Here is a 27,456-nt window from a genome sequence, read left to right on the forward strand (position 1 = left end):
AATGTTTAAATTACAAAGCAGAGTTTAACAGTAAACAATACATTAAGCTATGCGTGTGAGCAGTAAGAATTCTGAGTTGCAAAGAAGAAGGCCACAACTTAAGGCAGCTCTTATCAAACTAACTTCAGATGCAAAATAAGGGATTAATAAGAAGTAGAAAAAACTAAGAATACAATCTTCACTGGAATGGGCTCTATTATTTAGAGGTCAAGTGAAAGGAAGAGCTAAACCAATACTAAGGTGAAGTTCCCTTTATTTTTTTATTGTTTTGTTCTTTGGGTCACACCCAGTGACACTCAGTGGTTACTCCTGACTATGCGCTCAGAAATAGCTCCTGGCTTGGAAGACCATATGGGATGTGGAGGATCAAACCGTGGTTTGTCCTAGGCTAGCGCATGCAAGGCTGATGTCTTATGCCCTGCACCACCTGAAGTTCCCATTTTTTGAGAAAAGCCAGTAGCCCAGAATCTGCATTCTGACTATGCCCTTGCATATCAGAAACTGAGGCTGCAAGGACATTTTTGAAAAAGAGAAAAATATTGTCTTTGATTTTGGTGCTAAATATTATTCAGGAGAGGGGTTTTAATCAAGGCTATATTTTGCCTGTAAATATCAGCAGAAGGGAGAATTGATTTTAAGGCTGAATAATAATATAATGCCAGTACCATAACATGAATCTCAGAAATATCTCTTTGGGAATTCCTCAACTCTCCACGCAGGGGCAAAAACATCCGCAGCAGACCTTTTGAGGAACCCTAGGCGGTTCTCAGTTCACCGCGCCAGGGAAATCCAGGTTTACATCTGATGCTCTGAGTTCCCCTTAAATGGAGATGTCTATGCATGGCTCGACAAATGATCACTTACTATTATATAAGGAATTATTATATATAAAATCCAAGCTCTTATTTTAGATACATTAGAGATAGGTGTTTTTGTATTTATGAGTCTTTTTAATGTAATTTCTTTTGTTGTTATTGTTGTTGTTGTTTTGGGCCACACCTGTTTGATGCTCAGGGGTTACTCCTGGCTATGCGCTCAGAAGTCGCTCCTGGCTTGGGGGGACCATATAGGATGCTGGGGGATCAAACCGCGGTCCTTCCTTGGCTAGCGCTTGCAAGGCAGACACCTTACCTCTAGCGCCACCTCTCCAGCCCCTTAATGTAATTTCTTAAGCACTGTTAATATTCTAAAAGTGATTTGGAAGCTGAACAGATAGACTAGTATAGTATACTATAGTAAAGTATAGTAGAGTGTTAAGGTACCTGCCTTGCATGTACCTTGCATGTGGCCTACCCTGATTCAATTACCTGTATCATGTATAATTTCCCCACCCCCACCACAGTATTGTCAGGAGTGACCCTTGAGCACAGAGTCAGGGTTAAGCCCTTAAGTACTACCCAGGGTGGCTAAACAACAAACAAAAATTATTGTAAATAATGAAATTCTCAATCATCTGTATTTGGGGGGGGGCTGGGAGTTGGTGATGCTCAGGGTTATTCCTGGTTTTGTGTTCAGGAATTACTCCTGGCAGGCTTGGGGAACCATATGGGATACTGAGGATTGAACCTGGTTAGATGTTGCAAGGCAAATACCCTACCCACTATACTGCTGCTGTGGCCTGCCCCAGTGAGCTGTATTTTTATGTTATAATTGTGCAAAAAGTAACCAAAAGAAGAAAGTGATTCCTTTTTTGTTTTGACAACATGTGGAAATAAAGGTTATTTGAATGACTTCCATACATGATTACTTGATTCAGTGGAAGCCTTTTGTTACCATTAATGACTAGAAGATTTTAAAATGTGTTAAAGTATCACTGTGCATGGCATAGTTCAGAGACAGAGCATGCAAGAAGTCAAATACCTTAAGTGTTTATATGAAATCTTAGTAGTCTGAATTTATAACAAGTTTGTTCTACTTTGGTCTTTCATACTTATTTAGATTTTTGTTTATACTGTTGGTAAAATGTTGCCATTTCCTTCTTCCTCTATTGGCAGATGATCTGTTCTATTAACCATTTTTTCCACCTCTTGCAGGCTTAGTCCTCCTGTCCTTCCACTATGCTCCTTAAAGGAAATAACACTGTCTACTGATAAATTTTTCAGAATGGAACCATCTGAAATGACCAATGGATGTTTTCTTTCTGTTCTAACAAGGGAGGTAAGAAAAAGTTTTGAAGTTAAAGAACAAAAGAACTTTATGAAAGAAACCTATAAACTTTGTAAACAATAGTATACTTGTCTCATAGCTAAAAAAGCAGGAAAAATAATATCTCTGTTGCAAAATACCTTTATTAATTTTGGGGAGGCACATCCAGCCATACTCTTAGATCTGTGCTCAGGGATTACTTCTGATGGTGCTCAGGGGACCATATGGGGTTCTGGGGAATCAAACTTGGTTCAGCCATGTGCAAGGGAAGCACCCTACATGCTGTGCTATCTCTCCATCTCCAAAGTATATCTTAAGACTATACTATATTGAAACTAAAAATCAGTTAAGAGAATTATATTTGCAGAGTTACCAGATACCTAGAAAGCAAAGTACAAGTATCAAAGAAGAGTTTTTTCAATAATGAAGAAGATATAACAAAATAAATTAGAAATTACATTTACTTAATGAAAATAAAAACAACCGTGGTAGGCTAAAAAATGGCTTACACACGTAAAAGAAACCCACATCCCAATCCTGGGAATCTCTAAGTGTTTTTTATTTGGAAAAAGGGATCTTGTAGATACACTTGATTAAAGATCTTTAGGTTTGGATATTCTCTCATTTACCCAGTTGTGTCCTTGTATTAGGAAATTATCACAAGCTGGATGTTTTATGCAACAGAATTATCTCAGGCTGAACATTGAATTCCAATAATCAAGGTGTTAGATGTAGGATCAATAAAGGAAAACCAACTGTGTTTCTTTATATTAATAATGAACAAACTGGAAAGGAAATTAAGAAAATAATTTGTTTACTAATGGCCCATTCATAACATTTTCTTTTACCCAGTACACTATGTTTAGTTATTGAGAAACCAGTTATAAAGCACACTAACAAACAAAAAGCATATTTTGAAGTGCCAGGTGATTAGAGGCACAGTCAAATATGGCAGGTATGTTGTAGGTATCACACTGATAATTAAAATAATTAAGATTAAAATGTCATTGGCACTAATGGAAAAAGTACAAAGCATGCAAGAACATATTAGTAGTATAGGAAAATAGATGGATATTTTATGGATAAAACATAGTAAATAGAGATAAAAAGATACTGCAACAAAAATAAAGAATATATTAATATAATGGGAATTGTTGACAAAAAATTAGTACAGTGGGTAGGGCATTAGTCTTCCAAGCGTCCATCCTGGCATCTCATCTGGTCTCTAGAACCGTGCCAGAGCTAATCCCTAGGCACAGAACCCCGAGTGTAGCTGGGAATAATTCCAAAAAGAAAGAAAGAAACAAACAAGAATTTCTGTGTTTGAGAATATCTTCATACAAATGTTCAAAAAATAAAAAGCTGAAAAAAATACTGAAGAAAAACCCAGAGACTATCCCAAAACTATGAGAACAACTACAAGAGGTGAATTATATGTGTAATAGGGATGCCAGAAGAGGAGAGGAACAGAGAAAATCAAAATTATTGAGAATTTCTCCCAAATTAATGTCAGACACCAAACAATAGATCCAGGAATCTTAGGGAACTCTGAAAAGAATGATCAACAAACAAAATCCCTTACAAAGAGTCATATTATTTCAAGCTACAGAAAAGCAAAGATAAAGGAAATAGCTTGAAAATAGTGGGGTAAACAGTTTGTTCATAAAGGAGCAAAGAAAGGTGTTATATCTAACTTCAGAAACACAGCATTATGAGCAGAATGTGAAATATTTAAAGCATAGAGGAAATAAAGACCACCTTTAACATAAAATCTATATTAACTTTCAAAAATAAAGGAAAATACTTTCTCAGACAGAAAAAAATTGAGGATGTTTTGTCAATTATCTGAAATATTTAATATCTGAATATCTAAAATATTCAATATCTGAAATATTGAAATAAGTCTCAAAATTCAATAAATCTCAAAATTCCCTGGATCTCATAAAGAGGTTACAGTGCTTGCCTTGTGTTCAGCCAACTTAGATTTGGTTCCCAGAACCATATATGGTCCCCTGAGCACTGTTGCATGAATGCGCATATTGCGTGTTTAATTATGCATTGTGAGTCCTGTGCTATGTCATGTTGTGTATGTGTTATATTTTGTAGTTGTGTTATATGTTGTATAGCTTTTTTTGTGTAGATGTGCTGTATAGTTGTGTAGCTGTGTACTCTTGTACATTGTATAGTTGTGTGTTATATTGGTCTGTATTGTGTACTGTTGTATAGTTTGTGTTGCATAGTCTGTTTTGTACAGCTGTAATGTTATGCATTATGTAACTGAGTGTGGTATAGTTGTGAGTTGTTTGGCCATGCCAAACACTGTTGTTATAAAATAGTAGCTAAGGCAGATTCCATTTGAACAGGGCTTACTCCTGCCTCTGTGCTCAGGATCACTCCTGGTAGGGCTCAGGGGTAAACATGGGATGTTGGGTCTCAAACCCAGGTTGGCCATATGCTAGGCAAATGCCCTACCTACTGTACTATCTCTCCAGTCGTTTACCTTTCTATTTCTTCTGAGTCTTCCTATGTGCCTGCTCTTTACTCCTTTTCTGAGTTACTTTGTTAAGTTGTACTCCATCTTCATCCACATATGTGCTTCATTTTTCTTTTGTTTCCACTGGGGACCAAAGGAGGAAGTCCTAAGTTTGGAAAACATTTGCTGAGGCTTATAGGCTATGGACTATATTGGAGACTAAAGCCTCAAACCATATTTTTAGTATAATTATCTTTGGTGTTCACTGCAGCCTTGATAAGCTCTTATAGTAGACAGTTGTGGCCATCTGCTCCTACATTCAGTTACTACTACTTTAATTGTAGCGGGATCCATCAGAGACGGTGTCCGTGAAAGACGTTTTGGCTCGCGCTGCAGCAAAGGGTCTTCTGGAAGGGATCGAGTTGGGTAAATCTTCAAAACGGGAGAAGAAGAAGAAAAAAGGCAAAGTGATATTGCCTAAAGCCCCCAATGTTGATATTAACATCCAAACCAAAATTGCTGAGTTCCTGCACCGAGAAAGCGTTCCAAGTGTGAGCCATCCAGACAGAATGACAGCCAAAGCTTTCCCACAGAAACCCACCAGCCAGGCCATCCCATCCTCACAGGCCCGGAAACACAAGCCTGCCTCTGTGCCAGTAGTTATCAAGAACCTGCCTCCTCGGCCGCAGCCCTTCATATCTCGATCCCGGCCCTCGGGCAGGGTGATGCCACTGAAGCGGGTGGAGATTGTTTTGCCTCCAGTCATGTTGCCCTTTTCGAGTTACCCTGGTATCAAACCTCATTTCTCAGGCCAGAGGTTTTTCTATCACTGGGGTGGTTCCAAGATTGGTTCCAAGAATCCTTTACCTGGCTACCTCTCCACAGCACCCGCAGCCAAAAAGGGGGAAAAGCCAAAGGAAAACGTACACTCCTCTCAGCCCCAGAGGCCTCAGCCGTGGCTTTGACTGTCTCGTGTCCATAACACAAGGCAAGTTATTTTCAGAACTGGTGTCTCTGAAGACTAGACAATCCTATACAGGGTACTCATCCCTCTAGTTCTTTGGTATCTTCTAAATGTGGTGTAGCCACCTTCAAGAGAATTAAGACAAGTGAGAATCAATAATGTAGGTGATTAAGGATGGCAGACTTCAGGGATTTTTCCCCCCAGCAGTTCAAGGCTGATCTATTCTAAAAGGAACAGCTGTAGATTTACCAGCTGTGATAACTTGTTTCACTCTTGTTTTCAGTCTGGACTTAGGATACTTGTGTTATATAAAACAGCTGTAGCCATTTTTTTTTTTTTTTTTTCTGACGGGATCCTGTGTCTGCCTTTGAGCAGACTTGGTTACAAACTGTTGGTGAGACAGTTTTTAAGAAAGCATGGATGGGTGAGAATGCTACTTGCACCAACTTCAGTATCTATTATATTCATTATTTTTTAACATTTTCAGCCATAACCAAGGCTGACTGGTGTTAAAAATATTCGTTGAATGGGGTTGATAGATTTGGGGATGTGACTATGGTTGAGTATGAGGAGGGAAAATAGAAAGTTCCAGAGTTTCTGGTATGAGTTGTCACAAGACAGTCCCATGGCCAGTGAAGACTTTCTCCATGGAAGAGCTTCAGGAACCTGGTTAGATTGTATGGAATCAGCTCTCTGTTCTGGCCATGCCAAATGCTGTTGTTAAAAGTGACTGTAAGGAAATTTCCATCTGAACAGTAGTAATTTTGAGGAGGAAGCAAAAAAGCTGTTGGACAATAAGTGACACCGGTTGTTGGAGATATCTATAAAAATCTTTTCAAAGATCAGGGGAAATAATGAAAAAATAAGTTATTTAAAATGGCACACAGTAATCAAACTTTGGAAAATTATTTGTGGTGCATAATTAAAATATACCTGTAGCACAATGTTAACAATATTAAGTGTCAATTCATCAAGTTTTAATTACTTATTGATCATGGCAACATAAATTTCCATTAAATCAGTTACAACTATAAATCCTATTGTTCATAGACACTTTATAAAGTTCAAATTTAAAGTTCTGTTTTTAGAATCCAGTGCACTAAGAGTGTTCTATAAATTTCTGAATATTCAATTCAGATATATGATTATAACAGGATATTTAGGTCTTTATCAGCTGATAGTTTATTCTAAGATAAAAATGATAAATCTTATTTTAGTAGTAATACATTTTTATTTTGGCTGAAGATTAAATTTATCCTTAAGATGTTCAGTGAAGGGCCCGGAGAGATAGCACAGCGGCGTTTGCCTTGCAAGCAGCCAATCCAGGACCAAAGGTGGTTGGTTCGAATTCCGGTGTCCCATATGGTCCCCCGTGTCTTCCAGGAGCTATTTCTGAGCAGGCAGCCAGGAGTAACCCCTGAGCAATGCCGGGTGTGGCCCAAAAACAAAAAAACAAAACAAAACAAAAAAAAGATGTTCAGTGAAGAAAGTGTGACAGATTTTGACATTTGAGCCAGCCTTTTATTAACTCCCAAAGAAATTTTTGTTTTGTGGTGTGGCCCTGCCCTACTCCTACACCCTGTCCCCCCAGTTTTGAGGCTCCTCTCCTTTCTCCCACTCTGGCTCATGAATTCATTATTTTAGAAGTGCAGCTGAATTTGACTTGGTTAAATGAAGTGCTGATATTGCCTTCTTTTTTTGGGTAGGGAAGTGTTTGGAGGCCATACTAGACAGTGCTCAGGGCTTTCTCCTGACTTTGTGCTTAAGGATCACTCCTGACCATGCTTGGGAGACTGCATGTAGTATTATGGATCAAATTGGGACCACTCATGTGTCAGGCTAGTCTTATCAACCCTGTACTGTTTCTCCAACACCAAAACACTGATATTTTATTACAGGATTCCTTGTCCTCTCCCTTCTGCCTCAGGTCGAAAGGTTTCCTTTTTCTGAAAGTGTGAGATGATAGCTTTGGTGATGTTACAGAAGAAGGCTGCCCTGTTATAATTCTGACTGAGGGGTGCATTTCTGATCTCTACAGGCAGAAGTGTTACATATTACAATTGTAGCCACTAGTTTTGTCTCATATACAATTTGTCACAAAATTATTTTTCTCCTTAGAAGTAGATGGACCTTTCCAGTTAAAAGCAAGAGACAGCCGAAGAGATAGCACAGTGGTAGGGCATTTGCCTTTCACGAGGCCAACCCAGGATGGACCTGCGTTCGATTCCAGCATCTCATATAGTCCCCCTGACTGCCAGAGCAATTTCTGATCTCAGAGCCAGAAGTATCCCCTGAGCACTGCCAGGTGTGGCCTAAAAATAGACAAACAAAAAACCTAAATTGCTATTTTCTTAGAGAATTTTCTAAAGGATGTGATCAACATGATCTTTATTAAAACAACATGATAGAATCAAAAAGGTAAAATGCTTTAGTTTAAAGCAGGGGTCCTCAAACTTTTTAAACAGGGGGCCAGTCACTGTCCCTCAGACCATTGGAGGGTCTGACTATAGTAAAAACAAAACTTATGAATGAATTCTTATGCACACTGCATATATCTTATTTTGCAATGAAGGAACAAAACAGATACAAATACAATATGTGGCCCACGGGCCATAGTTTGAGGACCACTGGTAAAGCAATATGCAAGAATTCTTGTAAAAAACATTTGATTATGCTAATTTTTCCCAAAAAGTGCTGTAAATTTAGAATAACTGGTATTAATATATTCAGATTCAAAATCTTAAGTGATTTTCCAAAATGTAGTCTTGGTTCTTGAGAATAAAAGGAAATGCAAGAGGAGTAAAAAAATGGCATGGCATATACATTAAATTCTATTTTTTTCCATTTGTCTAACAGTTAAACTAGACCATAACTAACTGATTCGTATTTCTTTTTTTTTTTTTTTTTTTTTTTTTTTTTTTGGGCCACACCCGTTTGACGCTCAGGGGTTACTCCTGGCTATGTGCTCAGAAATCGCCCCTGGCTTGGGGGGGGGGACCATATGGGACGCCGGGGGATCGAACCGCGGTCCGTTCCTTGGTAGCGCTTACAAGGCAGACACCTTATCTCCAGCGCCACCTTCCCGGCCCCCTGATTCGTATTTCATACCCATCAACTCTTCTGCAATCTTTCTTTAAATTATTTTTGGGCCATACCTGCAATATTATGTGTAGGTATTATTCATGGTAGGACTCTGGGGACCATATGGGATACTGGGGATCGAACCCAGGTCACTTTTGCACAAGTGCTCTACCCTATGCACTATCTCTTCATTAATCTTTCATCAATCTTGATGCCAGGTTCTGAAGGAAATGAAGGATTACCTTCATACTAGAAAGATGACTGAAATACAAGACGTGAGCTGATGACTAAATTCCTTGTTCAGAATGCCAGCTGGCCTCCCTGGACTTAAATCTCTCAGACTTTTATTTAGCACTAGGCTAGACATATGCAAATAACTTATCAAGTCTTACCTTAGAAAAGTGAGTTTTCTAAAATGTTTTAAGAAAACATTGGAAACGACTGGCACAGAGACATATATTCTCATTCCTGGAAATAGGATTAAAGCAACAGATAAAGGAGCCAAACATTTTCCGCAGCTAACTTTATTCTCACAACAGATTACACTTAAATGAATAAAAGAGGTTGACAGCACAAGGGGCAAAAAAAAAAAAAAAAAAGAAACCCAATTTTTTTTTTGGGGGGGGGAGTAAATTCGCTGCTCTGGATGGCAGGGAGTGCTTCCACTGACACAACATGAGTGGGACCCTCAGCTGAAATAAATCATTCCTGCCTGGACCACATGTGTGAACCATGTTACTAGGCTGAATAAACCTGGCAGGTGAGGGAGCTAATGGTGTCACTGGTAAAATGGTCCTCTTACAGGTGAGGCAACTGTTTTCTTGTTCATGAAATTTTGGACCTGTTCTGTAATGTATATGAAAGTATGTCTATCAAACAAAAGAAAGATTTAGAGCTTATTTTCTGTAAGATGACCCAGGACAAATCCATCTATAACTGACAATTATAAAACCATAAGTGGGGCTTTCGCTTATTTTTTTTTAAATAGCAGTGCCAACAGTCTATTACCAAGAACTTATTTTAATGGAAACGAGCCCAGTGTCACTTCAAGTGGGACACACACAAAACAAAAACCAATGGTCCTCACTAGATCTGGGCGAGCTCGCCAGGTGGAGCCAGAGAGCATGCATTGTGCTGTTCTTTTGGACAAGATCACGTACTATGAAGGATCTAAAACCAAAGATGTAAAGCATCAAACACTGAGTGATTCACATCTGCAAAGGCAAGTTCATAGCCACGGGCATGTTGGCTATTCCCCTTGATGCTGCCAAGGAGCACATACATAAGGTGGCAAAGTCTGTGTTTATCTAGCTGCTTCTAAAAATAAAAAGAACTTTTAAGCATTTTGCCATTTCTTCTACATAGTTCAATAAAAAATGTGACTACAAATCATTACAAAACCACTTTGTAGTCAATGTATATATAGATCACTGAGATTACTTATACCTGGACACATTGTGAGATAATATCCAGCAAAGATAATACATTAACACAAGAATGCAGTATATTTCAGTAAAAATAGAATAAATAAAATAAAAATATCTTAAGCTGTATTTAACAGGTTAGTTAAAAAATGATAAGACATACAAGGCATTGTGAACATGGCTGCCTGTTTACCAATCACAGATATAAAGAATGCATAGATAAACCAAGCGCCACTACAATATCAGGTAAAACATTGGCATTCTGTCAGAGACACATACTTTCATACATACTTTTTGGCCATGGCAGAAAGTGTCTGAACATACTGTTTAACAGAATTACTTTCACAGAATTAATTTTTTTTAGTATGCAAAGCTGTTTTCCAAACAAAATATCTGCAGTTTGGTGGATTGTCTTCTATTTCTGAAGGTTTTAGTTATTTCAGGGAACACTCTTAGTGGGCTTGTGGGTCATGTGGGATTTTGAAGGTTGAACCCACCTCACCCATGTGTAAGGCATGTGCCTTACCTGCTGTACTGTAGAGCTAGTACTGATAGTACAGTTGGTAAGGTTCCTGCCTTGCATGTAGGCAAGCTGGATTCCAGGTACCTCCTATGGTTCCTTAAGCCTAGCTAGAAGTGATTAAGCACAGATCCAGGAGTAAGACCTGAGCTGCCAGGAGTGGTCCATAAACAATTTCATAGGATTTAGAGTTGTCAATGAAATGTGTTAAATGTGTTCTGAAATCTGAATACAGCATCTTTTAGTGAAGCAGAGAATCAGGAAAGGATCATACATGGCTAACTTCTGTGCTTACATCCTGTAATTGCATATATAAGTCAGTTTGCTACTTAATTCGAGCTCAGTATTCTTGACCTGGAAAAAAAATAAACAAAGGCCTTGAAGAAGGAACAGGGGTAGTGATTTCCACTCTGAAGTGGATGACTTTTTCAGAATTTTGAAGTTTATTACATTAGAAATGTGTCACCACAAGACCAAGACTACAATGACTTGAAGGGCTTTCAACAGGCACAGGAAGGGTTTTCTTAATGCTAGAATTATTTCCAATGACATCCAGAACTTCAAGCAGGACAGAGGCTGGGCAGAAGTACACCTCACTCTTCAAGTGGCATCTTTTGGGTTCATAACACGGGATGTCAGTAAATGATTCCAGAATCGGCCCCCTGTTGTACCTGTTGTCTGGTGGCTAAGTACCTGGAGTTAAGAATCTCTATAGGGAATGTGATGGCCTACAGGAAAGTTCCTGGGTCTCTGTCCTCTTTAACATTCAGGCTATAGGAAAAGTTTTCCAGACTGCACAAAGGCAACGGGCTTACTAAATCATTGTGTAAGGAATTTGGACAGGTTTCCTTATGAAACTGGGGACATCTAAGATTTCCTGTAACTAGCCATGTCCCGTGCACTCAGGAAAGATGCTTCCTACTAGGTAGGATGCATTCCTACCAGCATGCAAAGTACTGTGAGCAGGGAAGCCAGGTTTCTCTTTAGTGAGCTCTCAGGCTAGGAGATGGGGCATAGTAATTCCCTTTCTCAGATATGCTGAGTACCTTCTTGCTCAGGTTCAAATTGTGCTATAAGTGAGGAAACCTTTTTGATCAACACACAGCAATGGGAAAAACATTTAGCATTTAATTTATATACCTGGCTGCTGCAAAAAGTTCATTCTGACATGAAAAAGCCAATGACACAGTAAATGAGATTATGTTCTCCTTGGCCACTTCTTTATAAAGCAGCATTGTCAATCAGTGTCTAAATTTGTCTATCCTTACAGCTACATTTCTTATCTGGATAGAGGAATGTGAGAAATAGGTCTTGGGTGAAGTGGTGAAAGTGTGTGATTCCTATGTATATATTTCACTCTGAATAAGAAAGTTTTAAATCTTAAAAATAAATGGAAAAAATATAAATCGAAAAATATATCTAGTTTAGGGGCCGCAGGGATAGTATAGTGGGTAAGGCGCTTGCCTTGCATGTGGCCAACCCAGGTTAAATCCCCAGCTTCCCATATGGTCCTCCAAGCACCACCAGGAGTAATTCTTAAGTGCTGAGCCAGAAGTAACCCCTGAGCATTGCTGGGTGTGGCCCCCCCAAAATATATATCTAGTTCAACCAATTCTGATAATACAGACATAAATTCAAGGACAGTTCATGTGTAATTTGTTGCCATGGATAGTACATGATGGATAGACAGCTTTCTTGGCAAAAAGCAATTAGGGTAAAATGAAGCTCAATGCAGAACCCTGGCAGAACGTTCACCTAGGAGGCAGATTAACAAAATACCATGGTGATGGAGATCTAAAATAGAAATGGCATGTCCTTAACTCCAAATTGCATACTGGCCAAGTGGGGCGAACCAAGGATGAATGGCTTACAAGGACAATTCCATTTAGATGTTGTTTGTGTGGAGAATGGCCATGTGCAGTGTTAATTCTCTAGCTGCGTTGTACAGTATAAGGCAGAAGTTTGAAATATGTCCCATCGGAGATGCACTATTATCGTTGCAAATATCTCTCATTAACTGTCCACTTGAAAATCCTCTCAAAAGGCTTATTTTTTTTTCTGTGTGTATTCAGTTTTAAAGTCCCTCAAATTTAGTCTACATTTCTGTTTTGAAGTCACACTTGCATCAATGTCCCACAAACAGCTGCAGTATGAAACAGCATCCCTGTGTTGTGAGCACCTCACGGAGAGCAGCTAGTTGGTTTCCATCCTGATACCAATGGCTGATTCTGTTCACCCAAAGGTTCCATTTTCAGAAACACTTGGACAAATTGGTCATTCTATTTTTTCTCCCCCACAACAATTCACTGGCATATCTGGTGTATGCTGTCTGACTGTAGTATTGGAAGTGGGGCAAGGTGCAGTAGGGCTTGGACTTGCTTGTGACAGAGCCCCTCAGAGGTCAGGGACACTGTGAGGGTTTGGCTTCAGCTCTCAGGTAGGAGGTGCACCCTCTTGTTTCACCCCTCAGCCTGGGCCTGTGAAATTTGTGTTCACGATATTTACAGTAAGCAACCTCCCAACTGTTCACAATATCACCGGCAATGAAAGTAGTCATGCTCCTTGCAACAGTGGCAAGACGAGAGAACATGCTTGTCCCAACACTGATCCGGAGAAGGAGAAATTCTCTGAAGACACTGGCCAAGATAGGAAGGTCAAAGCAGAGTTCAGCTTCTCCTGTGTTGCGGACCAACCTTCAGCGAGTGTCACTGGAAACCTCCATCACCAGTAGCTAGGGTGTCTCTGGGACGGGGCGTTTCTGTTTCAAAGTGTCAATGAGGGACAGGACCCCACGTTTCACATTGGTTGTGACTCTTCTGGTCACAGAGTCAGCAGGCGGTGGAGGGGGGCGGACTTTCTGCGATGGTGGCCTGGCCACCAGGCACTTCTGGTACCGCAGCTGAAATGACAAGAGATGGTTGATGGCAATCAGCAATCACCACTCATTCTTGTGTAACAATTTTTTTAAGTCATCACCCATAATCTGATCCCCCCACAGAAGACCTAGCTCCTAAATGTGAAGCCAAGATTCAGCTCCCTTCCTCCCCACCTTAATGTCTAAGTTGTTGAATCTTACTCAACACTGGGTCCGGCCAACCTTGTTTTTTTCTCTACCTCCACCTTCTGCTCTGTTCTCTGTGATCAGTAAATGCCTCTCCCAGTCAAGTGAATGAAAAGGAAAGGGCCTGAGAGAGTGTATGAGTCCCTGGGGCACCAGGGTCAGGCACAGTCCAGCCTGAGAGGCATGGAGGAACTGATGCTTTATAACATAGGTAGAAATCTTGGATCCAGGCAGCCAGCCAAACCCCTGCCTCTCAATGTATTCAGCGGTAAAAGGGTCAATGAACAGCAGCCTTTACATAGAGGACCTTTACACAGAGGTCAAGGAATGCTTGTAGAAACCCAAGCACACAGATCAACCACACATGCACCCTTTCTGATTTCCTGCTTCACTATAAGATGCTGTATTCAGATTTCAGAACACATTTTCCATCAGAAATTCTAAATCCAATGAAACTGTTTCTTTCTGGGACACTCCCAGCTGGGCTTACTTCGGGTTCTGTGCTTGAGGATCAATCATGGCAGGGCTTGGGAGATCATATGGGATACTTGGGAACAAACTTGGGTTGCTTGTGTACAAATGCCTTATCTGTTATACTGTAGAGATAGTACCTGAGAGACAGAACAGTAGTTAAGGAAGGTGCTTGCTTTTCATGCAGGCAACCCAGGTTTGATCCCAGGCACCCGACATGGTCCTGCCAGGAGTGATCCCTGAGTACGGAGCCAGGAGTAAAAAACTCTTAACTGAACATAGCCAGAAGTGGCCCTAAAACAAAAACAAAACCACCCAGGTTCTAGCCTTCAGAAATATAAGACAATTCACCTATTTGTATGTTAATGAAAAGATAATTAAGCAAAATTAAAATGATTAAAATTCATGTTACCACCTCTACCTCCAACCCTGCCCCACAGTAAAACACTTAAACAATAATCCCATGGCTTATTTTTTTTAATTGGTTTAAATACAAATAGTTCCTAGGGATAGTCATGAAATAGGATTCCTGGCCTCCCATAAGACATAATTTCATCATGTTTGCTAGGTTTCCTCATTAAGCCATGGCATGACCCTCTGCCACAACCTCAGGTCAGCTCTCTTTTCAACATAATCATAGGAAAAATGATTCTGCACTAGATTCTCTGTGGGTGCTGCTTGTTCTGAACCACAACTACAAACACGCTGATTTTGAAAACAGGCATGCATGGCATTGTGGGAGTGAGGCCTGGGATTTGTAACATGAGTTCTGCATGTGCTGTGAGAACTCAAAGTGTGCCTCGGTGCAGTTCATGAAGGAACGCTCAGATTTTTTCAAAATACCTGCTGCTTATAAGGCATACCTCACATGTCTGCACCCTAACTCAGTACTCAGGAAATCCAAAGCAGTGTGTGAATACTGCAGATATTTCCTACAGAACCGATTCATGCATCAATGTTTCAAAGGGGAGAATTATGCATATATGCTTGGCCCTGTGCCGGAAATGCAGAAATCAGAGTGTAAAGGAAGGTTTGCTTCCCCCATTCCCACCAACTCCTCTTCTGATCAGTGTCCTGGCATTTTCCCTTCAAGTCTCCTGATGAAAGGAGGATTTATCAGAATGCTTTCTTACTGGATTGGAGCCACTTGAGCTGGCTGCCCTAATACAATTAACATAATAAGTAAATGAATGAAAATTGCTTCTAAGATGGAAAATGTGGCTGAAATCAGAAAACAAGCTGAAAACTAGTGATCAAGCTGATTATCTGATCGTCAGCAGCACACGTAATATATAATTAAGGCGGGAAGCCATTTATTTCAGGGCTAGCACCATCTGTTTGGGGGTCCTTTTCAATTTCATAAAGTACATAAATAGTCCTCTCCACATGGGCTTGATAGACATGTCCATTTCCTACTCTTTTCTCAGTCTCTCCTCTCCCCTGAACCACACCCTATTGTGGGGTTTTCCTACCCCCAGCACCAGGCAGTCCTTGTCCCAATAGTGTGTGTGTGTGTGTGTGTGTGTGTGTGTGTGTGTGTGTGTGTGTGTGAGAGAGAGAGAGAGAGAGAGAGAGAGAGAGAGAGAGAGAGAGAGAGAGAGAGAAAGAGGAGAGACAATGTGTGTGAGTGTGAGAGAGACAATCCCCCATGCCTCTCTCCTTCCCTTATGCCCATTTCAGTAGACATTTTGGATAAAGATGATTTGTATCTCTTCTTTCCATACTGCTGCTATCGTCCATTCCACCCTTTCAATCTAGCTATGCTTCTACCATATGTAAAACCAAATCCACTCCTCCCCCTTACAGCAGAGCCATCCCCTCTACTTCCTGAAATGCACCTATTATAGGCTACATAGCATCTTTAGGCATTTACCAAAACTAATTTCATCCAGTTAGGCAACTAAATCCAAAACCAGGCTGTTCAGCCCCCCCCCCCCCCAAATGCAATCCAGGTTGCTAGTTCAGCTTCCTCAGCTGTGCAGATGGGTCACTTCCCTACCATGCTCTCACAGATAAGCTACCCTCACCCCCACTAAGTCCATCTTCCTCAGACTTCTGCTCTTTTGCTGGTTCCCCCCTCAAACCACTGCCCACCCACTTCTCTTTCTATGGGGGAATGGAGGGGGTCCACCCAGAAGGGCTCCTCATTTACTCCTGGCTCTGTACTCAGATCTCACTTGGTGAGACCTGAGGAGCGATGGACCTAATGAGGTGCCAGGGATCAAACCTGAGTCAGCTACATGCAAGGCAAATGCCTTATCCACTGTCCTACCTATCTGGCACCTGCCAGCTTACAGTTTTGGAGCCTCCCATGCGGTGTTCACAGGCCCTGATTGTCACTTCATCAATACTGAGCCAGATGGGCTGATGTCTCAATACAAAGGCCTGAAGGTGCAGCATTGCTGACCCACTCTGGGGATCATCAGGGCCACTCTGACAGTGGTCAGGGGCCTCTAAGACCACATCTGGCCATTCTGGTTCCTTTTGCTGCTGGGGACTGACCTAGGTCAAGCATAAGTCCTGTACTAGTCCTTCAGCCAACACACACCTTTTATTTTTGGGTTACATCAGCAGTGCTCGGAATTATGTGGGATGCTGGGTATGTAACCCAGTTCAGCCATATATAAGGCAAATGACTTACCTCTGTGCTCTATCTCTTCATTCACCAGCACACTTTTTTTTTTTTTTTTTTGGTTTTTGGGTCACACCCGGCAGTGCTCAGGGGTTACTCCTGCTCTATGCTCAGAAATCGCTCCTGGCAGGCTTAGGGGACCATATGGGATACTGGGATTTGAACCACCGACCTTCTGCATGAAAGGCAAACGCCTTACCTCCACACTATCTCTCCAGCCCCACACACTTTTTTTTATAGAGCTTTTACACTTAGAAATCTGGTGTGTGCCTCCCACTCCCTCTGCTCCATAACTTATAGCATATGAAATTGGCCAGGCCCGGATTTCACATGATGGCTCGTGCTCAGTGGAGCTCAGGGCTTGAATTCAGGGAGCCTTCCTTAGCTGCAAGTCAGGTCAATTTCTGGAGTAGGAGTGCCCAAACTCGTTTGGCCTAGCTACCACTCCTTTTCAGAAAAAAAAAATATCAACCCACCTCCCACCACACTGATTTTTTTTCAAGCAAACAGAAAACACTCCCCAAATGCACATATGCTATTATTGCCTGACCCTTCCTGGATCTTTCCAGGTACCTCCCCGCCTGTTCCTCCTCATTAGCATCAACTACTTTGGGGAACATTTCAAGAACAGCATAATCCCCTGTCCCCCTACCCTCCTCTCACCAATGTCCTAATGCTAGTGTCCCCCAAATCTCATCAGGGCAAGTTATCTGGCTCATGGTCCCCTTTATCCTTGTGCTTTCATGCCATCTTCCATTTTGCTTGTGGAGGCTGATCCCTTAGTCGTGCCATTTACAAGGTTTTCTTCTGTGGCCTCTTTGGCAGATACTGGGGCCCCACATGGGCTAGCCCTGGCTGTGATCTAGTCAATATCAGCATGGCTATCTTTGCTGGAGACAAACATGGGCATGACACAGCAGTCCCTTCTGCATACTGACCAGGTGGCCTTTCTTTAAGTTCTACCAAGCAAACATCTCTCTGTACCTTGTTCCACAGGGCTTGATGCATTCCTATAGCTCCTGGACTTGAGCTAGAATGCTCTCGGGGCCTGGAATGACAGGTGTTCAGATGACCTTCCTGGTATTTGTGTTTGTGTCAAGTCACACACCTGGTGTAGACAGACAGCACTGGCTTATATTACCCAGGAGCCTTAGGGCTAACACAGGTTCTCAAGCCCATTCCCTCTGTGCCCTGGGGCCTATTCTGTCTTCTAAACCTCTGTTTTAAAACAGAACTAACAAAAGAGTTTTAAGGATTGAGTTTATGCATATAGAGTAAATTAAATAGGCAAGATCAATGTGTTTAAGCCAATGGAGAAAAGCCATTGAGAACTCTGCATATAAAAACATCTTCTGGCTACTCAGTTGGTGCTCAAGGGTTTGTGTGGAGGACCATGGGGTGGCAGAGATGGAACCTGGACTCCAGTACGCCAACAGCTCCAGATATTTAAGCTTCTCTCCATCCCGATATACTAATTTGGGGTGGAGGGTGGCTGTCAAGCAGAGCTCAGGAGGTTCTACCACCCCACCAACCCCACTTCACCCCCGCCATTCCTGGCCAACCAGGACTTCAATACAAGGGCCTGAGAGCATAGTGTAGCTCAGGTTCTGCAGTATAGGAGACACCCTTGCTACCCCTGGGGTAGTTTTGGGGGCTTCCTGTTGGGGGAAGTGAGTACTGAGAGATAGCACAGCCCTGCAAAAATTGCCTTGAACAGGAACATTCCTGGCTAAGTGGCCAAGCTTAGAGCCCGCCAGAAATAAGACTGCCAAAGTAGAAGAAAACATGATGGATGTCACAAGCTTGTCAGAATGTTCTAACCACTACAGTTGCTTCTGCTTTTCTTTAGATATGGTAGGAATGTGGACTTGTCTCTGCCAGCCTATATAAGGAAGGGTAAATAATGTGTGTATGAAGGAAGCTGGGGCTCTCAGTCTCTCTGGCTCAGGGGTCCTCAGCTCTGAGCTTTAATATACTTTCTTTACTTTTGCTTATTCCTATTTCTGAAGAGTTTATGTCAAGCACTGGCTTAACAATACCGGGAGTTAAACCTGGGTTGGGCATATGCCAGGCGCCTATTATCTCCTGGCCCCAAACACTGCACTAAAAATACAGTTTTAAGATGGCATTTAAAAAACAAACAGTAGGAGCCGGGAAGGTGGTGCTAGAGGTAAGGTGTCTGCCTTGCAAGCGCTAGCGTAGGACGGACTGAGGTTCAATCCCCCGGCGTCCCATATGGTCCCCCCAAGCCAGTGGCAATTTCTGAGCGCATAGCCAGGAGTAAGCCCTGAGCATAAAACGGGTGTGGCCCACCCCCCCAAAAAAAAACAAAAAACAAAAAAACAAACAGTTATAAGATGGTTCAAAATAGCACCCACTCATAACTGGACACTGCAATTCAGGATCAATACTTTCTGATCATGCACTGAAACACTGTGGGGATCACAAAAGGAGACTCTGGGCTGGAACAATAGTACAGCGGGTAAGACGCCTTGCATCTCATCAAGCTGGGTTCGATCCCTGTCATCCCAGATGGTCCCTTTATCACTGCTAGGAGTAATTCCTGAGTGCAGTCAGGAATAATCTGAGAATTACAGTGTCTGGCCCCAAAGCTAAACAAAACAACCAAAAAATAAGGAGACAGTGTGCTTCAGAAGATCAAACACTATGTTACTGCATTGTCTACAGAACTGGGCCCCATCTGGTCCTGCTTCTTTGTGGAGGGTGGTGGAGGGCAAACCACTGCTTCCATCCACAGGTGTAAACAAGCTACTTGACAAAACTGTACTTTACACATACTGTTCTTCTGAGCCAGGAACAACGCCTGCGTTGCGTCTAAAACAAATGCAGGGTGTGAGGATCCAAGCATGCCCCCATCTTAGAAGCCATGACTGCTCACCATGCAGGCAGCCTGCACTGCCTCCGATACGTTGCCGGCGTTGGGCTCACACCAGAAGACGTGGCACTCAAAGCGCTGGTTCCCCGTGTCCATGATGAAGGCGAAGGTGTGTGCGTCCTTCCCAACGCCCATGAAGGACAGGAACCGCACGCGGCACTCCACCAACACTTCCTCTTCACTCTGTAAGACATGGATGACACTGGATAGTTCACTGTCCAGCCTGGACACCACCAGTCACGAGCCAGCAGGGGATTGACATGCAGGAAGAGGCATGCAAAGGTCCTTCTGCTGGCTGGGGAATGTGGCTTGTGGTAGTGTGGCTGGAGCGAGGTTTCCATCTAAGTACCACCAGTTTCCTAAGTGCCACCAGGTGTGATACCCTTTCCCCAACAGTGAACCAGAGTGGACCAGACTACAAGTTTCTAATGTGTCTGGAGACACTGTGACCACAATTGATGTGTCATTGGGGTACTGCTTGCTCTGAGCCATACGGTGTCGGCTCTGTGGATTCGACTATGTTTGTCCCCTAAGGAACTTAGCCTGTGCGCTCAGCTTGAGCTGGGACAAGGTCTCTGTTGGGTTTCCACAGACTCAAACCCAATGATAAATCACAGAGTTGTGAGAAAAGGAGGCATAAGATCCCTTTCCCCCTTTAAAATGCAAATGGATGGCACCAAGACCAGAGAGTCATATGCTCATTTGTTGCAAATAAAAACTGATAGACATGAATACCAAATCCAAACTCAACGACAACAGAATGGATGCCAAATCTACAACAAGCTGTATAAGGGGAAACAGTTGTACTAGCATTACAGGAGTAAAGAAGAGGGATGTGGGATGCATGCTGGGAACAGGGATGGAGGGAGGACAACACTGGTGGTGGGAATGCCCCTCACTCATTGTCACTATGTGCCTCAAATATTACTGTGAAAGAACTGTCATTCACTTGGACCACAATAAAAATTTAAAAAAGGGGCTGGAGAGATAGCATGGAGGTAAGGCGTTTGCCTTTCATGCAGAAGGTCATCAGTTCGAATCCGGCGTCCCATATGGTCCCCCGTGCCTGCCAGGAGTAATTTCTGAGATGGAGCCAGGAGTTTCCCCTGAGCACCATCGGGTGTGACCCAAAATCCACACACACACACACACACACACACACACACACACACACACACACACACACACACACACACACACAAAAAGATCCCTTTTCCCTGTTCCATCTTGCTCTTCCCAAGCCAAACACACACTAGGGATTCTGTTTTTGTCTAAAAGAAAGTAAAGCAAAAACAAAAAGTTTCCAAACTAGGTGTTCCCTTTGTCACATACTGGAATTCCTTGCAGGTCATGCAAAAAACAAACAAACAAAACCCATGAAAACAAAAAGCAAACAAAAAAAAAATCTGGCTTAGATTACCAGGCAGGGGCTGGGGAGTGAGCAGGCAGAGAAGGGACTTCAAGATGGGACAGAGGACTGTAGGTGGCCCCGAGAAAATAACATGAGGATAAAACATAAATATTAACACCGCTACAAACCTTGCTACCACAATAAAATGAAAATGGATTTCTATTTTGTTTTATTTGGGGGCGGGGCTATAACTGGAGATGCTCAAGGGTTACTTCTGGCACTGCAACTCAGGAATCACTCCTGGTGGAACTTGGGGGACCATATGGGATGTTGAGAATTGAACTGCATACAAGGTAAACACCCAACCCGCTGTATTGTCTCTCTTTTTTTTGGGGGGGGGCACACCCGGCGGTGCTCAGGGGTTACTCCTGGCTGTCTGCTCAGAAATAGTTCTTGGCAGGCATGGGGGACCATATGGGACACCGGGATTCGAACCAACCACCTTTGGTCCTGGATCGGCTGCTTGCAAGGCAAACACCGCTGTGCTATCTCTCCGGGCCCTGTACTGTCTCTCTTGCCCTCCTCTGAAAGTCTTACCTTCTCACTGATGACCGTCACGGTCGCATCAGCAACGTTCATGTTCACAGACGGCCACTCCTCTTTGTCAGAAGAGTTCAGGAGACTCTCTATGGCATTGTTTAGAGTGTCCATCCCTGTGGGTGGGAGGGAACGGATAAGGGTCTTCAGGCTCTTTATTACTCTCAAATGATCACTAAGGAAGAGCAATATACATAGTAGTGGTTATTTATTTATATATTTTTTTGGTTTCTGGGTCACACCCACCAGCGCTCAGGGGTTACTCCTGGCTCGTGCTCAGAAATTGTCCTGGGTTGGCCGCGTACAAGGCAAACACCCCACTACTGTGCTATCTCTCCGGCCCTTTTATTTTTATTTTTTTTGTTTTGGGGCCACCCCTGGAGGCACTCAGGGGTTACTCCTGGCAGGCTCAGGGGACCATATGGGATGCTGGGGATCGAACCCAGGTTGGCCAGATGCAAGGCAAACATCCTACTAGTTGTGCTATCACTCGGCCCCTCATTTTTATTTTTGGTAGCCCCCAAAGACATCTGACTTGAGCCATTTGTGGCAAGGTTGTGGTGTGAAGTCTTGGCTAACTAGACTGTGGTTCTACTTCCTTCTCCAAGGGTTCCTAGCCCAAGGATAATCAGTACTCAAGTAACAAGTACTCAAGAACATTTGCCTAAGCAGGGAGCTGAGCGCCCAGAGGACTCAGCAGAAGCCTAGCATTTGTCAGCAGCTCATTCTTCCTTCACCTCATTTTGTTATCTAAATAAAGCTGAGTGTGGGGGGCTCCTGTCAAGGAGGAGGCTGTACTATTCATGGGCCCTGTTTGCTGGGTGTTTCCACAGCTGCTCCTCTGGGGCTGGCAGGATTACAACTCGAGTGAGCCATGACTCAGCTAGCAGATGGTTTACGCTGTGAAAGCACATCAGTCCCTAAGAGTCTGATCACAAAGATGTGTCCCCATCACCAGTCTATTTTCAATCATTTTCTTCACCCCTGAAAGAAACCTGATGGGCCAAAATGAATCCAGTGGCTGGGTGCAGTCTTCTTACACAGAAGGCCCAGGTTTGATCCCCAGCACTATCAGGAGGGATGCTAAAGCACTAAGTTAAGAGCAGCCCCAGAGCAAAACATTAAATAAGATACCCACAACTTCAGCACCCTCCAGGCTGGAGTTTTCCATATCCTAGCTTGGGACATGGAATTTTTCCCTTGTTTCTGAATGAAATTTACTTAAGCACACATACCACACACACAAACATAAAACATATATACACACACCCATTCAGGCATTTTCTACATCCCTTGGGGCATAGAAAATTTCCCCTATTGCTTCTAAATAAAATTTAATTACACACACTACCACCACCACTACACAAAACACACACACACTCATTTAGGAGTCTCCCTGATTTTTCCAGGAAATGCTCTGGGCATTTCCTGTCCCAGAGCTCACTAGCAGTTCACTCCTTCAGAAACATCTCCAATCATTCTGCCTGCCGGCAAGGTATATCCCAGCTCTCACTCTCTCAGTGCCAAACACAATCCAATAGCATGTGAGAACTTGTACTTGGTCATTTGTCAGTGGGTCTGTTTGCAAGTTTTAGCTTTTGAAGAAACTGTTACTGTGAATATTCACAGTAGGCATTCTGCAGGGAGGAAGAGGTTTTCATTTTCCCCAGGTGCACATCTGGGAGCAAAACTGCTGGATCCCAAGGGAACTGTTTGACCTGCGGTGGAAACAATAGATGCTCTTCCAAAGTGGGACCCACCTCTGACATCTTCCTGGCCACCTCCACGGCCTCTAGTCAGTTCATGAAAGCTCAAGACACCTTTCTTCACCCCCACAAGAATGCAGGCAGGAGCACCAGTCCCAGGACTGGAGAGCCCATCTCTGGACTTCCAGCAATGAGGACCTCATGTCAGCTCTGTTCATATCCTCCTGTGCTTTAATTGTGACCATTAATTAATCACTTCTGTTGGTGGTAGGGACCCAGGAAAATGCAAAGTGGTAGAATGGGGGACCCAGCCCTTACTTTTGGCAGATGCCTCTCCAGTTTCTAGACATCTAGCAGGTAGCAGCAAGTTTCACTTACCGACTGGTTTGTCTACAGGTAACATGCCCAGGTACTGCACGTGGAACTTCTGAACCAGCTCGGTCTTTGGTGTTGGAAAATCTACTATAGGAAGCAAAGAGCAAGAGATGGGCTTCAGGGGTTTGCACACAAGCATTCAAATGGACATCACTGGGGCTGGGGAAGACACAGCAAGTTTCCACCAGAGAGGCCTGGGTTTCCGATGGAAAAAGCCATGACCATTCTAGCAGAAACACACACATATTTCATATAGGTTGGTTATTGGGGCTCTGCTTGTGACCTGTGAAACTTCCCCCACTTCCCTGTCTTCCCATGTAGGAATGTGCTGGGAAAACAGGAACTGGACCGAATCTGCTAAGATCTCTTTCAAAACCAGTGCTAACAACTGTGACATCATATGTGCTGGGGCTGGCTGATGGCTGATAAAATATCAGTATAAAGGGCATGGTCAGAAGGGGCAGTGAACTCCCCAGAGTATCACCCCTATGAAAAGGTGCAGGTGGTCTACCCCTCAAGGCTTATTCCTAGCCCCTCTACCTATACACTAATGAAAACAGCTGTTCCCTGAGGCAGAGATATGTCTTAAATATCTCTATATAGCATCTATAATGTCTTAATGGGGAGAATGGATATTGGCATGTGTAGGCTGAGTTCCACCCTTGGCTCTTGTAGCTGCCCAAGGAGCACTAAGAAGAGCTTTGGTGACCTCCTAGGGGGCAGAACATGGCCAGGCCTGAGCTTAGGACCCCCAGGTCCCTGGGTATGGCAGAATCTATAAAATGAACCAATTCCGAGGCTGGAGAGAGATAGTGGGTAGGAGTTGCCTTGGATGTTCAATCCTCAGCATCCCTGTGGTCACACGAGCCTGTCAGGAGTGATTCCTGATTAGAGTAAGGAATGATGCCCCCTCTCCCCAAGAACCAGTCCTGGTCCAGAAAGAGAGACAAGAAGCGAAGGCGCTGCCTCACATCCCACTAAGCCTGGTTTGAAAGCCAGATATCACATCTGTTTCCCTGAGCACTGCTAGGGGGTCACTTCTGAACAGAGTCAGGAAATCACCCCTGAACACCATTGGATTTGGCTCACAGACCAAAATAAGACATAAAATAAATAGTTGCTCCCTGTTCCTTGCTGCATCCAGGAGTTAATAAGACATTAAAATGACATGACCTTGTCCACCAGCCCTCGGTGCCTTTACCCCACAGATAAATTTCTGCAGAGAAAGGGCCCTAGGCATGAGCCTTCTTGGCTTGCTGAGTTAAGCATTGTTGTTTTAAGAATTTTGCTTTAGGGGCCTGAGAGATAGTATGGAGGTAATGCACTTGCCTTGCATGCGGAAGTTTGGTGGTTCGAATCCCAGCACCCCATATGGTCCCCTGAGCCTGCCAGGAGCGATTCCTGAGCTTAAAGCCAGGAGTAACCCCTGAGGGTGTTACCCAGGTGTGACCCAAAAACAAAGACAAAAAGAAACGAACAGAAAACAAGAGTTTTGCTTTATTTTGTTTTCACTTGAAGCACCATGAAGTCATGCCAATGAATGGGCTTTATGCATCTAATGCCCCAACTCTACACCCTCCACCTGAGGTACTTCTCTATACCACTGTCTCAGGGTTACCCTCCCAAGCGTCCCCATCTTTGGTAAACCCAGTTCCACAGGTAAGTTCTCAGGATCTGGTGCTTTGGACATTTGTTACTCTGTCACTTTGCTTCTTTCTATCCTGTACATGGGAGAGATCATTCTGGGTCTTTCCCTCCCACTCAGCAGGATATGCTCCAGATCCATCCATGTAGCAACAAGATTTTAAAGACTTCAAACACTGGGGATGGGGAGCCCCTTCTGGCCTGTAGGAGGCTGGGTCTGGCACTTTGAGGTGCTGGGGGAGGAGCCCCGCCCCACCTACCTTGCAAAGGCACGTCCAGGCCGCACCTCTTCCGCACAACGCCACTGGCCATCTCTTTGGCATTCTTCCGCTCTGCCATAATCTGAAATAGAAAACACATAAGTATGGGTTGGATGTGGGGGTTATAGACCCTACAATGTGTGAGTTGATTCATTTCCAGGTGAAACAGATTGTGGAGGGCTTGGTCCATGAATGTTTCTGGTTCTAGGCAAATCCACCTGCAGTCCACAGAGCACAGGAGCAAACGTCCTCTACTACTTCCTGATGACTTTTGGTGACTTTATCAGGGCTCTGGCTTTAAACCCCAGCACCCACCATCCCTCCACTGGGTGGTGGCCAGGAGCAGATTGCCCACCATCCTGTATCTAGGCTTCAACTACTTAGTGGGGATCAGAGCAATATTGCTCCCTGCAATCCCCAAGATCCATGCCAGGCCAGAGAATTAAGAGAAAGCACTTGATATTATTAGCTATTATTCTTTTTTTTTTGTTTTGTTTTTGTTTTTGTTTTTTGGGCCACACCCTGTGACGCTCAGGGGTTACTCCTGGCTATGCGCTCAGAAGTTGCTCCTGGCCTCTTGGGGGACCATATGGGACTCCGGGGGATCGAACCGCGGTCCGTCCTAGGCTAGCGCAGGCAAGGCAGGCACCTTACCTCCAGCGCCACCGCCCGGCCCCAGCTATTATTCTTAATGCATCATTTTTTGGGGGGAAAATTTACTTTGGGACCACACTAGGCAGTGCTCAGGTTCTATTTCTGGTTTTGTGTCTAGGGATTACTCACTTCTGCTTTGCTTGAGGTGCCATATGCAGTGCCAGGGATTAGAATAAGGGTCGAATACTTACTCCTGTACTGTCTCTCTGTACCCCCGTCCCTCCAAATGTTCCTCACCATTTCCCCCTGATGCCAGGATATCAAATCCACACCCTAATACATACGAGGCAAGCACTCTACCATGGAGCTCCATCCCTGTCCCTCTCTTATTAGTAAATATGTACCGTGTGGGGGGCTTGGGGCCAAAATGTCACCCACCCTTCCATAACCCCTCAAGGCAATTATTTCTTCCCCTTGATGTTACATTCTAAATAAAACAGAAGTCCTCCTCCTTCCTTAGGTTCTGCTCAGTCCATCTCTAGATCTACTTCTGGAGTGTGGGCAAAAGGGCTAGGCCTGTAATTGGATTCCACAGTGTGCAAACAACCTGCTGTGCTCAGCCACACTGGCAGCATTGCTTAAACTCTGTCTCTCCTCTTCCCTTTCTTCTTCTTTTTTATTCTTTGTTTTTGGGCCACATCTGGTGACACTCAGGGGTTACTCCTGGCTATGCACTCAGAAATCGCTCCTGGCTTGGGGGACCATATGGGATGCTGGGGGATCGAACCATGGTCCATCTTAGGTCAGCCGAGTGCAAGGCAAATGCCCTACCACTGAGCCACTGCTCCGGCCCCTCTTCCCTTTCTTCTGAGTAATATAGTGCACAGGTGAGGACTGCCAGAAACACCACCATGAGCTCTTGACGTGTTTGATTTTGAACTGATTTTTCGTTTCAGCATATCCAGAAACATTTGACAACCGCCAATCGTTTCATACATAGTTACATGACCCCACAGGGGGTGTATCCCCACCTTCAGCAGTGAGAATCTGAACTTCAGAAAGATGAAATTTTGCACTGCTTTGGTTTCTGCTGCTTCTGTCCTATTGTGCAGTCTGCCCACAGTGCCACTCTGGACAAGTGCTCCCTGTCTTCCAAGCATGTGCCCAATTTTCCACACCTGTCCCTTACTCTTCTTGTGTAAGAATACACAGCCCTCCATGCCTTCCCCTTTGCTCTCAATGTGTGCTCCCTGTTCTCTCTT

General features: G+C 43.5%; 2 protein-coding genes across 4 annotated transcripts in view; one reads left to right on the plus strand and one right to left on the minus strand.

The window, feature by feature from the left end:
• Positions 1 to 5,641, plus strand: part of NSUN7 (NOP2/Sun RNA methyltransferase family member 7) — a 43,414-nt gene extending 37,773 nt beyond the window's left edge. Inside the window, exons 10-11 of the mRNA XM_049790209.1 lie at positions 2,034 to 2,157; positions 4,963 to 5,641. Coding sequence (XP_049646166.1) covers positions 2,034 to 2,157; positions 4,963 to 5,583 — 745 coding nt within the window. The 3' untranslated portion in view covers positions 5,584 to 5,641. The remainder of the gene's footprint in view (positions 1 to 2,033; positions 2,158 to 4,962) is intronic.
• Positions 5,642 to 12,499: 6,858 nt separating this feature from the next.
• Positions 12,500 to 27,456, minus strand: part of APBB2 (amyloid beta precursor protein binding family B member 2) — a 222,928-nt gene continuing 207,971 nt past the window's right edge. For all 3 annotated transcript variants that reach the window (XM_049790119.1, XM_049790120.1, XM_049790118.1), the window contains 5 exons: positions 25,601 to 25,682; positions 23,700 to 23,783; positions 21,616 to 21,731; positions 19,671 to 19,850; positions 12,500 to 13,506 (listed from right to left, as the gene is read on the minus strand). In XM_049790119.1, the coding sequence (XP_049646076.1) occupies positions 13,339 to 13,506; positions 19,671 to 19,850; positions 21,616 to 21,731; positions 23,700 to 23,783; positions 25,601 to 25,682 (630 nt within the window). In that variant the 3' untranslated portion in view covers positions 12,500 to 13,338. The remainder of the gene's footprint in view (positions 13,507 to 19,670; positions 19,851 to 21,615; positions 21,732 to 23,699; positions 23,784 to 25,600; positions 25,683 to 27,456) is intronic.

This window comes from Suncus etruscus, chromosome 16 (assembly GCF_024139225.1).
Source record: "Suncus etruscus isolate mSunEtr1 chromosome 16, mSunEtr1.pri.cur, whole genome shotgun sequence".
NCBI lineage: Eukaryota > Metazoa > Chordata > Mammalia > Eulipotyphla > Soricidae > Suncus > Suncus etruscus.